The sequence below is a fragment of the Crotalus tigris genome, unplaced genomic scaffold (assembly GCF_016545835.1).
Source record: "Crotalus tigris isolate CLP2741 ecotype Arizona unplaced genomic scaffold, ASM1654583v1 scf7180000017551.9496454, whole genome shotgun sequence".
Lineage (NCBI taxonomy): Eukaryota > Metazoa > Chordata > Lepidosauria > Squamata > Viperidae > Crotalus > Crotalus tigris.
This window is the reverse complement of record NW_024096469.1, coordinates 1,648,030-1,663,293: the sequence shown is the minus strand read 5'-3', so window position 1 is coordinate 1,663,293 and position 15,264 is coordinate 1,648,030. Positions and strand designations below refer to the sequence as shown.

At 41.2% G+C, this 15,264-nt stretch overlaps 1 protein-coding gene and 1 long non-coding RNA gene across 2 annotated transcripts; one reads left to right on the top strand and one right to left on the bottom strand.

Moving 5' to 3' along the window:
* Nucleotides 1-1,898: 1,898 nt before the first annotated feature.
* On the bottom strand, nucleotides 1,899-3,294 carry JUNB (JunB proto-oncogene, AP-1 transcription factor subunit). The gene has a single exon (XM_039343346.1). The coding sequence runs from the start codon at nucleotides 2,889-2,891 to the stop codon at nucleotides 1,950-1,952; it is 942 nt and encodes a 313-aa protein (XP_039199280.1). The 5' UTR covers nucleotides 2,892-3,294; the 3' UTR covers nucleotides 1,899-1,949.
* Nucleotides 3,295-3,527: 233 nt separating this feature from the next.
* On the top strand, nucleotides 3,528-14,887 carry LOC120308009. Its single transcript, XR_005556719.1, has 3 exons — nucleotides 3,528-3,638; nucleotides 9,927-9,986; nucleotides 14,445-14,887. It is a non-coding gene; the product is annotated as an uncharacterized LOC120308009 (long non-coding RNA).
* The last annotated feature ends 377 nt before the right edge of the window (nucleotides 14,888-15,264 follow it).

Sequence of the window (15,264 nt, the reverse complement as noted above, 5' to 3'; positions counted from 1 at the left end):
TTAGGATTTGAGAGCCAAAGTAGCCTCAGGTACTAGTTTCTCAGCTCCTGGATGAGGGATAAAACCAGCTGATACCCTCACTGCACTATTTTAGGCCTGGCTCAGCGTTTTATTTCCGAAGGAAAATCGAGATTATATACATTCAATCATTACGATCGTCTCCGCTTGTAGAAGTCCGATATGGATATGCGCTCAGTTAACAAGAGCCGGCTTCTGAGGAGAGGGAGGGAAGCTTGGCGGGCTCTTTCCCCGCCAGCACAAACTCTGCGATATTTACGGAGCAATAGTGGGGTTGATCACGCTAAGATTATCGGCAAGAGACAGCCTTACGGGAAAACTAACAAAAGCCAAAGCTGAAAATCCACAACCACGAGCCTTCGACAGTGTGTCATCCCCCCCCCCCCGCAGGTCAAACGTGTGAACCAGGCATTTGTGTTGCCCCCACGGGCTAAGCGCGCTCCACCCAGCCAGCTCGCTGAAGTTCGCGGCTTTGCGGTGTCTTGGGACATTCCCAGCCCCAAAACATCGCCCCCTTCCTTGTTTGGCTGGAAATTGACATAGTCCAGGGGCCTTTGCCTGGCAACGTGGGCGGGGGTTCCCGGAATGGAGCCCGACCAGCAGAAACGTCACGAGGCAGAAACTGCCCATATATGGCCATCTTCCCCTGCGTCAGGACGACCCCCTCCCGCTTGGCCCCGGAGGCTCCACCCACTGGAGCTTGAAGTCAGAACTTGCGAGATCAAGGAAGCGAAGCTAGGCGTGTGGGAGGCCAAGCCCTGGGGCCCTTAGGCGCGCCCCCTCCCTTTCCCGTCCCTGACTCCAACAGGCTTTCTAAGCACCAGAGCTTTAAGCAATCAAAGCTGAGAGTTTGACATCAAAGGGAAAAACTGGGAGGGGGAAGGGAACCGGCTCCGAAAACCTCGGGAGAATGACGCGCGGCGGAGGGGGAATCGCAGGCAGAGCGTCGCAGCACAGGCAGAGAAGAAGGTACTATGCGGGGGGAAATGAGGAAAGGAAAGCGAGCAAGAGGAAACGCGGTGAATTCCACCGGGCACATGACGGCCGGTCTAATTAGGTTTATTCTAACAGGCCCATTAGGAAGAATAAACATCCACCGGAAGGGTTAAGACCAGGTACTGCCATCAGGGCGTTCCAGAAATTATCTACGTTTGATAGCTTTTCCGAGGTATTGTTAGCGATTAAGTAGGTCATGTCCATGCCTGTAGAGAAATCCACAAAATACTTTTTTTAAAAAAAAAAAAAAAAAGGTAAAGGATTTGGCGGTTAAGTTGTGGCATATGAAAAGAGGCACACATATAAAGTAGTTCGAACATGTTTACTTAAATAATTTCAATAAAAAGTCAAAACACAAATACAATCATGGGGGGTGAACTTGAGGACTCAAAAGTATTAAAAGCGCTAGTAAACAAACCCACTTCCCCTTCTTGGCCCTTTTGTCCACGCAATGGCCTCTTGGGGGAAGAGAGAGAGGCTGAGATTCCATTACATCCATGTCTAAACTCTGTTATGGTCCCTTTTCTTTCAGTTATATAAATTAAATTAAGTCCATTTCTTTTCCTACTGGCATGAAGGAAACCAAAAGGCCAGTTTTCTGGACTCCGTCTCGAGTACCTCCAGTTCGACTGCACCATCCAGCGATGCAGCCGAGAGCAAGAGAGCGAGAGAAACGCGTTTCTTTTAAATACACACACATACGAAATCACGCTCACTGACAGCTATAAAAAAAACTTGTACACACTCAGCACAGATCGAAGTTCTGGATCCACCAGACTGAGTCACAGACGTTAACTAGGAAACACGGACTTGGGAACAGAGCCGCATAATGTCAGTCCGGCTCCGTGTAAACTTTTGCGTGACAAGTCCATTTCTCTTCCTTACGGCGGAAAAAGTCTTTGAGATGACGGCGATCTGCCCGGTTCCTCACCGCATCAGAAGGACTGCTGCATCTTGGTCGTCAAGAGGAGCTGGCAGCCGTTGTTCACGTGATTCATTACTTTCTGCTTCAGCTGCGCTACCTGGTCTCGGAGCGCGCTGGCAGTGTTAGACAGTCCCGCGTTCTCGTTCTTTAAGCTCTTCACCTTGTCCTCCAGCCGAGCGATGCGCTCCAGCTTCCTCTTCCTGCATTTGGTGGCGGCCAGGCGGTTGCGCAGCCGCTTCCTCTCCACCTTGATGCGCTCCTGATCTTCCATGTTAATGGGAGACACGGGCGGGCTTTGCACATCCGGCACAGTCTGGGGCTCCTCTTTGAAGCCCCGCGCGGGGTGGGGCAAAGCTAGGCCGTGAGGCTGCGGCATGTAGCTCAGGTTGGCACTGGGGAAGCTGGACGTAGTACTCAGGGAGCCGGTGGGGTTATAGCTGGTCAAGTTGGTGTAGATCGGAGGCGGCTCCTGAGGAAGGGAAGCACCATAGCCACTACTGGCCGACGAAGCTGCTACCGCGGCCCCGATCGAAACATTGGGGGGTGGCATGTGGTTCATCTTATGGAGATCATCCAGCGCCTTGACGAAGCCGTCAGCGAAGCCTTCTTGCTCTTCGGTGGCTCCCCGCGGGTAGTAGTATTGTCCCGGGGGCGTGGGAGTGGTGGTGATCACGCCGTTGCTGTTCTGAACTATAAGGCGCTCCAACTCCGGGGCAGCCAGCTTAAGCGAGGAGCTCGCCGTTTCAGCCGACTGTTGCTGAAGCGAGCCCGGAAAGTAGCCAGCGGGGCTGTCTTCTTGGCCGCGGAGGTGATGGGGAAGCTGGGACTTCAGGCCGCGGAACGGCTCGGCCGACAGGTTCAAAGCCATGCCCGACTTCAGCGCCTTGTAGTCCTGGCTGTAGCCGGAGAAAAAGGAGTCAGGGTAGAAAAGCTGCTCCATCTTCGTGCACATCAGCCGCGCGCTGGGAGGTGGGGGTGGACACCCGGGCTAGGACCGTCCGAGATGGCTCGGGGCTCACAGGAAAGGCCTTCTCTATCTGCCTGCCTGGGGCGTGGATCGAGTTCTTCTCCCAACGCGAGGAGAGCGCGCTTCCGCCTCCCTCCCAAGCTTCACTTCCAGATTTCAGAGCGAGACAGACAGAAGGGGGGGGGAGAGAAAAGCTTGTCTTTCCGGCGGCTTCTCCAACCACCCGCCCTGACTAAGCTCTGCTAGCGAGGATGATTCACGCTTGTCCCCCACTGAAGGCAAGCCCACGGGACGAGCGTTCCGGCTTCAAGCCCTCCCCGAGAAGCAAAAGGAGCAGGTACCGTACCGGCCAAGGGAGAGCCTCCAGCGCACGGATGCCAATTGTGAATTATCTGGGCTGCAGCGTGCGTTTCCCGGCGCCTTTTATTCTGGCGGTGCCCGCGGTGCTGGCGGAAGGGCGCCGTCATTGGCTGAAGAGCGAAGCGCCTCCGCCCACCGCAGCTCACGCGAAAGGGGAACTGAGCTCATTGCTCGGCAGCTCGTGCTCCAGTAAACAGCCCGCGGGGCGGCGGGGGGGGAGGAGGGGGTTGGAAGCCAGCGCGTCAGAGTAACGGGATGGGCGGGAGAGCGAGGGAACCGGGAGCGAAAGCAGGAAAAGGGCGCAGCCGTGGCGAGAGCGAGGGGCGGCCGTGCGAGCAAAGGCACGCAAGAAGCGGAGACGCGGGAGAGATGGTGCGTGACGTCCTTTGCGTTGGGGAATAAGCCTCCCTGAATTTAGCGCTGCTTATTTCTAAGCAAGCATAGGCATTGTAACCGAGAGGTAATAGAGGCGGAGGATGGCTTTCTTTCCTTTTTTTGAACAGAATTCCCGAGAGGCGCCGTGGTCGTGCCTTGGCGGCCGGTTGGGTATTAATTTGGAATTGAGTATCTCCTACCTAGAGGTTTTAAGTTGGCTGTGTGATCTTTGGCATATCACTCCTTCAGCCTAGCCAACCCCATGGAGTTATTATAAGGAGAAAAGTAAATAACGCTCATAAGGCAAGAAGCCAGCCAGCCTTTCTTGGAAGAAAGGTGACAGATCAGTACTGTTTTTTTTTTTTTTAATGCATTCAAAGGCAGATCAGTTTCATTCTCTAACTGCCAAAAACCCAATCTGATTTTTCAGGATTACAAGAATTTCCAGGGTTAGTAAATATCAGGGAAGCAGTTCTTTGAAAGAACTGCCTCTGTGAAGATAACATGGTTCATCAATTCTAGAAATGCCTTCTGAGTAAATATTTTGTAATGAATCAGACTGTATCATGCAAATTTAAATGACAGTTATACCCAACCTCTGATCTAAACGTCCTCTCCTATATGAAAATTTAACTGGACACAAACAGTTCAGCCAGAATACTGAGGAATAAATGTTTACTCTGAGATGCATTCAAACAGGTATGTACAAATGTCATAAAATATGTAGAAATAATCCTATGTCAAATACATGCATTGAAATCAGAAACCACAGACAAATACCACTTGAAGGCACAGCTCAGACATAAGTTACACCCTGCCATATTCAAAATAAACACAGATGAACAATATAGAGAGATCTGCATACCACATTCAGATTCCAGAGGAAAAGAAGAAAACATGCCTAAAATCATAATGTAGATAGGAAAGCTTAGATTTTTTTAAACATGTACCTGAAGTGATCATTAAGATCAAAATGGCTAGGAGTGGATATTACTACAGTTATCTTAACTGCTTGCAACAGCAGGGAATAAGAATTAAGGGGTTAAGCTAAAACTTCCACACACTCAAGAATTTTGAGGGAGAGGACACATACAAGAATCTTCAAAATACAGACCTGTATCCATTCTGATCTAGCCTAGTCACCTACAGCTAGATATACAAAATAGAAAGCCATACTCAATCCCGGTATCTACTGAGAGGGTCATCTTTTTCTTCTAATCACAATTATGTACAGGTACTCCTCGATTTACAATAGTTTATTTAGTGACCATTCAAAGTTATAACAGCACAGAAAATAGTGACTTATGACCATTTTTCATACTTATGACTTGCAGCATCCCCATGGTCATGTGATCAAAATTCAGACACTTGACAACTGACTTATATTTATGGTAGTTGCAGTATCCCGGGGTCATGTGACCACCTTTTGTGAACTTCTCATAAGCAAAGTCAATGGGGAAGCCAGATTCACTTAACAGTCATGTTAGTAACTTAACAACTGCAATGATTCACTTAACTGTGGCAAGAAAGATCATAAAATGGAGCAAAATTCACTTAACCACTGTCTCGCTATGCAACAGAAATTTTGGGCTCAATTATGATCGTAAGTCGAGGACAATATTACATATATTCTCTCTTGCTTTTTACATATAGACACGTGTGTCTGTGTATGTATGTTGGTGTGTATATGCATATACATAGACATGTAGATAGCCACATAAAAAGTATTTTGAGGAAACCCCCTATTAAATATATTCTCCATTAAGACAATAACAAATTTGTCTCCCAGCTCACTGGAAGCACTAATGATGAGCCTAATGCTTAAATATTTTGGACACATAAAGAAGACAACAGACACTGGAGAAGCCCCCCCCCCGTGGTTGGAAAAATAAAGACAATAAAAAAGAGGCGTCAGAAAGACAGAGAACTAGGCACTAGCACCAATTTCATAAATATAAGCTTACACAAAATCAAACAATCCTTGCCAAATTATATCGGCTGGGTTACAAAAATTAGAAAAAAAAAAGAATGGCTAATAATAAAAAGCAGGGTTAGGTCTAATTATAAATTGATCAAGAAATTAGAGAGCTCTGTCTAGCCAGAAAATTAGAAAAAGCATCCAGAAAAGATAAGCCACTTCTGTACTACTATTAAGAATGAAACTACTTCCATATTGTTATCAAGAAAACTACATGAGGTATCTTTTTTTTTTATAAAAGTTTTTATTTTCAATTTTACAATACATTACAATCTTAAAAATACTTCAGATAAAAAATAAAACAAATTGATACACACCACTTTTGGTATTGCCCACCCATTTCCCCCCAAACTGCATCCACCCCCAACCAACTTGCCTCTTTCCCTCTTCTTCCTCTTCCTCACTCTCCACCTCTCCTCAACCTTCCTACTTACTTCTCACCTTCTACCTTCTCGCTCCGGATGCGGTCCAGGGGAAATGCCCGAGCAATTCCTCTCTCCAAATTGAAACATTAATATTATATACAGTAAAACTATTTCTACTTTATCTGAACTACTTAAACTTTGACCCATCCACCCCCCACCCCCCTCCCCCCACCCCCCTCTCCCCCTGACTTCCCAGAGCAAAGTACAGGATTATACAAGCATATTAAACATAATCTATTTAAGTTTACTAATTATACAATGAACAAAATCATATTAACCCTTAACTCTCTTCAAACTTTAACATCATAAATTTATAAACAAATTCATTACTCATAAAATAAATGAAACTTTGTAGTTCCATACTTCTTCTGAACATATTCTATCCATCTTCTCCATACATTAAAATATCTCTCTTGTGAATGGTCCTTTAAATAAGCAGAAATTTTAGCCATTTCTGCTAAATTAGAAACCTTAAATACCCATTCTTCTAAAGAAGGCAGAGTATCCTTCTTCCAATATTGACCCACCAATAATCTTGCTTCTGTTATTAAATTCAACAAAATATTTTCTTTAACATTAAAATCCACAAAAATGCCCAAAAGAAACAGTTGGGGAGTAAACTTAATCTTCCTACTACATGAGGTATCTTATGTAGTCTCTAGGAGTGGACCTCAACTCAAGCAAAATTTGACTTGATTTTTAAAAATTAGAGATCATGGGGATCAAGCTTTCTTAAATGAGCTTCATCCCACCCCATGATATAAAAGGATCAGTAATTATTATTCAGCGGTGACTAAAAAGCTCTTTAAACATATACTATATATGCCAAGTTTGTCTGACAAACTTAGAATACAGGTAGGCCTTGACTTACAACTGTTTGTTTAGTGACTGTTCAAAGTTACAATGGCATGAAAAAAATGTGACTTATGACCGCTTTTCAAAGTTACGACCTTTGCAGCAACCCTATGATCATGTGATCAAAATTTGGATGCTTGGAAACTGGTTCATATTTATGACGGTTGCAGTGTCCCCAGGGTCATGTGATCACCTTTTGTGACCTTCTGACAAGAAAAGTCAATGGGGAAGCCTGTTTCACTTAAAAACCGGACTACTAACTAATTACTGCAGTGATTCACTTAACAACTGTGGCAAGAAAAGTTGTAAAATGGGGCAAAAACTCACTTAACAAATGTCTCACTTAACAGAAATTTTGGGCTCAATTGTGGTAAGTCGAGGACTATTTAGTGTAGGGCAGACATTTATGGATTAAATCAGTGGCAAATTTTGATTCCCATTGAGTTTAAATCCCCAAACACAAAAACAAAGAAGCCTAAAGTTAATGTGAGGCATAGCAATTTCTTTGAACTCCCGTATTAACAAATGGGAAAGGGAAAGGACAGGGAGAGAAAAGATGGATCCACCTACCTGGACTCTGGTTACACCCACCTCTTGTATAGAGATTTCAACAGATTACACCCATAAGAATGAGGCTCTCGGCAGAAAAACGATACTGTGCCATGGCCTAGAAGCAATTTCCTTATGTTGAGATAGCGATAGCCCTACTCCTGTCCACAGGAATTCTTTTCAAAGTGACAGTTAAAATATATGCAGAAGTATTGAAATGCCGGAGCATACTCTAAATTGTGTGGAACTAAATAGCATGCAGAGTGCAGGAAAGAGGGGGCAGAATTGAAGGGAAGGGGAAGCAACCTCACAGATGGTGTTGCAAAAACGCATAACTCATAAGTGATGAAAGGAGGTGTTCCAGATAGACAAACACTGTAGGCTCTATCAGGCTAGAACAAGAGCCAGCCTTAGATTTTGTTCTCTTTCCTAGTACCATAGCAGGAAGTGCCAGCCTCTGGCGTTGCCATTTAATCGTTACCTTTGTTTGCCTGCTTAACCCAGGCATCAGGCAAGAGGGTGAAGGTTAAGGTGCGGCAGGGTGTGGCAGGGAACGCTCCCTTCTATGGCAAGCATCTAAAAGGTACCCAACCTTGCAGAGCTTGCATAATAGAGGGGAGAGAGAAGCAGAGAGAGGGAGGGAGGGAGAGGGAGAGGGAGGGAGGAAGGGAGAAAGAGAGGAAGACAGGGAGGGAAGGGGGAGAGAGAGGGAGGGAGGGAGAGGGAGGAAGGAGAGGGAGGCAGGGAGGGAGAGAGGGAAGCAGGGAAGAGGGAGAGGGAGGGAGAGAAAGAGAGGGGGGTATACAAAATAACTTTTGCACGGAAGCAGTTTAGCAATTGAAGTTGATCCATCCAAATGAGCTTTGTAAAGCAGTACATCTTTCTTTTGCAAGAAAATGGGCAACTATATAAATTTTATTAATAAAAAAATACAAATGTTAAGTTTGATGAAGTTATTTTCTTTAAAACCATCATTTGAAATGTATAATAAAAAGTAAGCAGGAATGTCAGTTTGTGGTTTTGGATTAAACCTTATACGTATTTATAGAGATTATTTTATTTCTATTTATTTATTCATTCATTCATTCAATTTCTATAGCTGCCCATCCCAGTCAATGACACAGGGTGGCTTACAATTAAAAGAATTGAGCCGAAATTTTCTGTTGCTAAGTGAGACAGTTGTTAAGTGAGTTTTGTCCCATTTTCGACCTTTCTTGCCATCGTTGGTAAGTGAATCATTGCAGCTGTTAAATTAGTAACATGGTTGTTAAGTAAATCTGGCTTCTCCATTGACTTTCCTTGTCAGAAGATTCCCAAAAGGAATCATTTGACCCAGGAACACTGCAACTGTCATAAATATGAGCCAGTTGCCAATCATCTGAATTTTGATCATGTGACCACAAGGAGGTTACAACAATCGTGTAAAAAACGGTCACTCTCTTTTTTTAGTGCTGTTGTAATTTTGAACCATCACTAAATGAACAAGAACTATCTGTATTACACTTAAAACACTAAAACATTTTAAAATAATACAAAATACATTAATTTTGTTGCTATTTGTCATTTAAAGCACAATACAAAAATGTAATACTATTTTAGAACAGTGAAGGAAGCAAAATCTTGGATTATGCGATATCTATTTTAATTTGGGGTATGGATCAGGAAAAAGGCAGAAATCAAGAGTTAAAGTATATATTGGTAATGCATTTTCTAATGAGTTCATTCACATGTTAACTGTGCCTATAATTTGTTTTGTTTGACTTTGTTTTGTGTACTCAGCCATTTGTGGTATGTAAAGTATTGTTTATTTACTATATATCCTATACTAGCATGCTTTAGTGTACTAGTTAGTGTACTATATGAACGCCAATGACTATTTTATTCCATAAACAATGAATTAGCATGTTGTATGAGCCAGCCAATTTTTATATGCTACATAGACTGGCAGTTTCATTCCATTAGTTAAGGCTGAAATAGAAATAATAAAATAGTAAAAACAGTAATAAAAAAATAGAAAATTATTATACGAAGCTCAGACAGAGGTAGAATTACTAGTCAATCACACATTTTTAGTCAAGAATACAGTCCTGTTTGTCAAAATATTTAAAAACATAGGGATAACCAGAATAGTAGAAGGTAAGAATTCAGAAAACCTGAAACCAAAGAAAAACTCTCTTGACTATGGAGCAATAAAAACTTGCTTAGGCAATTTGTAGCAAGATTGACTATTTCACTATGAAGCCCCTTACTGACTGCCAGAAAATGGAACTCAGAATCCCTTGACTTTGTGAGGCCTGTTTTAATATCTTGAACACAAGCTTCACATACTGCATTCAGGCATGATTTTCCACAGTTTAATGAACAAATCAAAATCAATGTGCAAAAAAGAAATAGTTTGGTGTATTGTGAGCCAGACTTTAGTATTTGACTGGTCTTCTCTCCAGATCCTAACCTCAATCCTTGATGTTTCCAATCCAGACCTAAATCGCGTAAGGACCTTTTGAGATATAAAGGACAATGGCTGGACCAGGAAAAATGGTACAATTTTACCAACTGCTTTCTTGGTGTTTTTTACAATTGAGATATTGGGGAAAGAATCTCAGTGAATGATTGAGACACATTATAATTTATCCATGTTTTATATTATTGTGTTTGCATGGCCTAATCAATTATAAACTTTTCTTAGCAAACTCATGTGTAGCTGCATTTTTTTCCTACAGTGTACAAACCTGATGTTTTAGATTCATTGTGTTTTTCAGACCCAAAACTACCAATATCATGGATTATCTTAATTGTTAATATATCTGGGTTAAGATCCAGAATTGCAACCATTCTGGGTTTGACAGATAACAATGAGTCTGAAACCTCAACTAAAAAAGTATACATTAGTTGGAACTAGTATATGTATCATACCTTGAATATTTTCCACAGTTTTGCTTTTCATATACAGTATCCAAGTACCACATGAATGTGTTAGAATTGTCAAATTGAATGCATCAATACAGGGATCAATACAGGGAGCACTATTAAAATGAATAATTGTAAGTGCCTATGAAACAGCTTAGATCTGAGGGTATTTGGTTTGTGGCAGCTTTCCTGGCAACATCAGTTGTTATATTGGCTATCTTTCAGGTTTTCAAGAGCAGTTCTCAGAAATAACCTCTCTCCCCCATCTTTTTTTTGTTTGTTTGTTTGTTTGTTTCTGCACTAAAATTGCAGTTCATGCATTTGGCTAATAAAAAATAGCAACAGTTAGAAATTGTTTTTCTTTATAAACTTTCTTTTAAAAATCACAATATCTTATTAAAAGCTACTTACTATCTATCTATCTAACTAGCTATCTATATCTATCTTTCAATGGAACTGGATGGTGTATATAGTATGTGCATAATAGTAACTGAAGGATTTGCTAATCAGATCTGTGTGCTAATCTGGCCTTTGGGTGTATTGCTAAAATATTCTTCAATAAGATTTCTAGCTAATGTAATTAAAGTTAATAGGATATTCACTTCAGTATATTCTAGATGACACTTCAGTCTCATAAATGATGCATGATATAATGCAATTAATTCTTTGTTTCAAAAAACTATGTTCCAATCAGATGAATTGACTTTCACAAATCCATTCTTAATTGTTCTATAATTTATAGAACAATCAAGATATAGACTGCACAGAAAATTTAAGATACCTTAGGGTTTTAACTTAAAGAGCAAGTATGATAATTAAATAAATTATTAGGGTTCTTGTATGGGAATAACTATGTGACTGCAAATCCCAACTCTTGGGCTAAGAGTTAAAGGGATAATTAGGTCACAGACTACTCATCCTTTTTCAAAAACCTGGCCCTGAATTTAGTAGCATTTACTTCAGTATGAATACCCTATTTGAACTCCAGATTATTAGATTTTTGCCCTGAATGAAATAATGTAATTGTGTGCAATTTACTAAGCGGCAAGCCACAATGGCTGAATTTGCATAGTCCACAGTGTGTCCTATGTGAATCCAACCTATGAAAATAATTCATGGCTCAGTGCAAATCTAGAAACCTGTGTTGAGCAATGTGTTATTAAGTTAAGCATAGGAATGCATGGTGCATGAACATTACAATATTCAAAGGAATGCCCTGTTAGGTAGCCGCGTGCAGGACCAGAACCTTCAGTAACTTTTAAATAACACAAGATGTCTCTGAAAGTAGGCATAAAAAGAAAAAGTTTGCCCACAGATTCAAGCAATTCTTGTTATATCCACTGATAAGGGGATGAGACTGTCGAGGTTTGGGAGGAGTTTGCTGCCTGAGCTCTGAAGTTCTATTCCTGGGCTTCTTACTGATTCAGCATGTAAAGCTGAATGACTCACTTCCCCACTGTAGCCTCAGCTTCCCCATCTATGGAAAGCCCTTTGGGATCATTGGATAGGAAGCACTAAATATAATACCCATCTCCACCCCCACTGAATTTTCCCAAAGAGGAAGGGGAAATGGCAGGATAGGGGCAGCTGTCCTATCTCAAAATGCATGCAGTGTCAAAAAAGAGAAAAACTAAAACTAAATGGTGCAGGAAGGCAGTAGGTGACAAAAGCACACATTATTTTCAGTTTGCAGGATACACAGCTCTGAAATATCACAGTTATTTCCCTTCTAACATTTGGCTTCCATGTTTAACAGGTGAAAACTTTTATAGTATTTCCTTTATTATTTACGACATGGCATTTTTATTTAGCATTTTGCTTGTTCACTTTATGTCCTGCATTTATTTTCTCAGATCTTCTACAATGATTGTTTAATAACTGTTATATGACAATGCTTGTCTTTTAAAAAAGAGGTTGTCAAAGTATTCCCTAAGAATATGAAGTTTTTGACTCTAAATTCACGTGGTCCTTAACTTACAATCAAATTGAGCCCAAAATTTCTGTTGTTAAGTGAGACATTTGTTAAGTGAGCTTTGTCCTTTTTACGACTTTTCTTGCCACAGTTGTTAAGTGAATCACTGCAGTTGATAAATTAGTAACCTGGTTGTTAAGTGAATCTGGCTTTCCCATTGACTTTGCTTGTCAGAAGGTCACAAAAGTTGATCACAGGACCTTGGGACACTGAAACCATCATAAATATGAATCAGATACCAAGCATCTGAATTTTGGTCAGATGAACATGGGGATATTACAAATCTTGTAACTATGAAAAACGGTCATAAGTCAGATTTTTAGTGCCATTGTAACTTTGAATGGTCACTAAATGAACTGTTGAAAGTCGAGGACTACCTGTAATGCAGCAAGGGCTGCCTGACAAATGGCAGAAATGCTCTCTGCCTGTAGGGGTTTGTGTGTTTGTATCCTGCCTTTTCATTCAGGAATTCAAAGTAGTAAATGCAGTTTTCCTTCCTTCCACTTTCCTCTAAAACCATTCCCTGTAAATAGATTGAGCTGAGAGGGTAGGATTGGTCAAAGTCAGTAAGCTTTGGTGGCCTTTCTAATGCAAATCCATTACCTTAACCACTATACCACACTGGTGTTCTCATATATATTTGATTTTATTGTGACAAATAAAGTGACACTCAAAAAAGCAACAGGGAAAAAAAAGATTGCTTCTGCTATTTACAGGTCCATCCTATATATAAGTTAGAATAGCTGAGTCAGGAACTGTAGGACTGGGCATAAGACAAGATACAGGGTGGAGCATATACAAATGGATCTGCTGGTGAAAACCGGCCTGCAGAAGATTAAAATATACAGATTCATGGTTTGAGAAAAGAGGATCCTTATGATCACGGATGGGCTTGTTGGTTCTAGAACTTTACACAATCTCCATAAATTATGGGACAAAATTCCCCTATCTTGGCAAGGGCAAATAAACATAGGTAGCTATATTCAAATCTCCTCCCCCTCCCACATACACTTTGTTTGAAATATAACTACTTAGATCCACAATCATTCTGCATTTGTTACTGTGATAAGATCACAAATATAGCAAAAAGCAACATGCAATCTCTGCTTCCTAGCACAGCCTATAAACCGTACACTGGGAAGCCATTATTCAGTTAATAGACTATTTCCTGAAAATCTATAATGGGGTTTTTCCCTTCCCTTCTCAGAATGAGTGGCTATAGGATAAGATAACCATTTCGCCAAATGTAGTTTCAATTCTTAGAACTTGTCTCTCTCCTTCTTGTGCTGTTATTTATTTTTCATGTGTCTATCCACTGTACAGGTAGTCCTAGATTTACGATCATTCGTTTAGTGATCATTCAAAGCTACCTCAAAACTGAAAATGTGACTTATGACAAGTGTTCACTTTTACGGCTATTGCAGCATCCAGCAGTCACATGATCACAATCTGGGCATGTGGCAATCAACTGGCCACATTTATGACATTTGCAGTGTCGTGCAGTCATGTGATCGCTATTTGAGACCTTTCCCTACCAGCTTCCAACAAGCAAAGTCAACGGGGAAACTGATAGGGAAGATCAAAAGTTGTGGTCAGATGATACCTCAAAGCTACACAACTTAATGATGAATTTTCTGGTCCCAATTGTGATTGTAAGTTGAGGACTACCTGTAAATGCCCATTTATATAATGACACGTTAAAACAGTTAAATCCAGTTAGTGAATCATTAAATCTTTCAATCATTTTTAAAACTAAGTAATGAAAATCAACCTGGTTTAAGAAAGACTGAACACAACTGTTGGCAAACAGTTGCAAAGCAGCAGAAAGCAGAAACTGGTTTCTGAAAGAGACACCCAGGTGTTTTTATCTAAAATGTGGCAAACATGAATAGGATCCCAGCTTGGAACTAAGAAATTATAAACACTGATTGTGACATAGCAATAAAGTGTGATCTTGTACACAAGAGAGAACTGGCATAAACAAACTCAGATTGTGGTTTTCATTGTCAATCTCGACTGTTTTTCTATTACTGGTGTTGTCCTTACATTTATGAATGTGCCAATCATACTTAAATATTACTGTTTTTTTCCTTTGGCTTGTTGCCATTTCCTTTCAGCAAACCACCAAGCTATGGGAGAAACTTCTAACTGCAGCAGGAATGGGGCAGGTCTCACTTCAGGATTCTTCCAGTCTTGTTCCATGCTGGTTTGTCTGGACCCTTTCCACACATCCATTTTGGGTATTTCTCAAAGAAAAATAATGTGGAATTTAAAAAAGGGACAGACACCAAGGGAGAAATAGCTCTACAAAGAAGCAGGTTCTGCCACAATTGTGCAACTAGCTAAGTTCTTAGAGCAGAAGAAGTGAAACTGATTAAATGCTAGGCAACCCTTCTCCAGGAGAGAAGAAAGAAATGGATGAAATTGATGGATTTAAGAAAAATGGCAAAAACACAACAAAAGGCCACTTCTGTATCAATTCTTCTTGAAGAGGGGTTGCTGTATCTTAAGACCAAAACATGTTTTAGAATACTATTAAAGTGAGATAAAAAAAAAAAAATCCTGTCTTCTTCTTCTTCCCCAAACAGGGTAACTGGAAGCCTGGAGAAAAGTTAGCCTCCCCCCCTCCCTCCCTCCCCCCAAAAAAGGGAAGCAAAGAGATAATAGAATGGAAAGAACTTAGAAAACAACATGGCCAATGGAGGGCAAAGGACAGAGAATAGTAACTACATCAGAGATCGGATAAATACCATGTGTGATACCTTCGAACAGTTTTAAACCACCTCCTGTCATATCCTGAACAGATCAACTGACATTCTCTCTAAAATAATGAGAGTAAGGTACTGCAGACTTTATATGCCTTCAAGGTACAGTAAGATGGTGTGCAGTTAAAGGGAAACTGAAACATTAAGTCCAGTGCACTTAATGACAATCTAA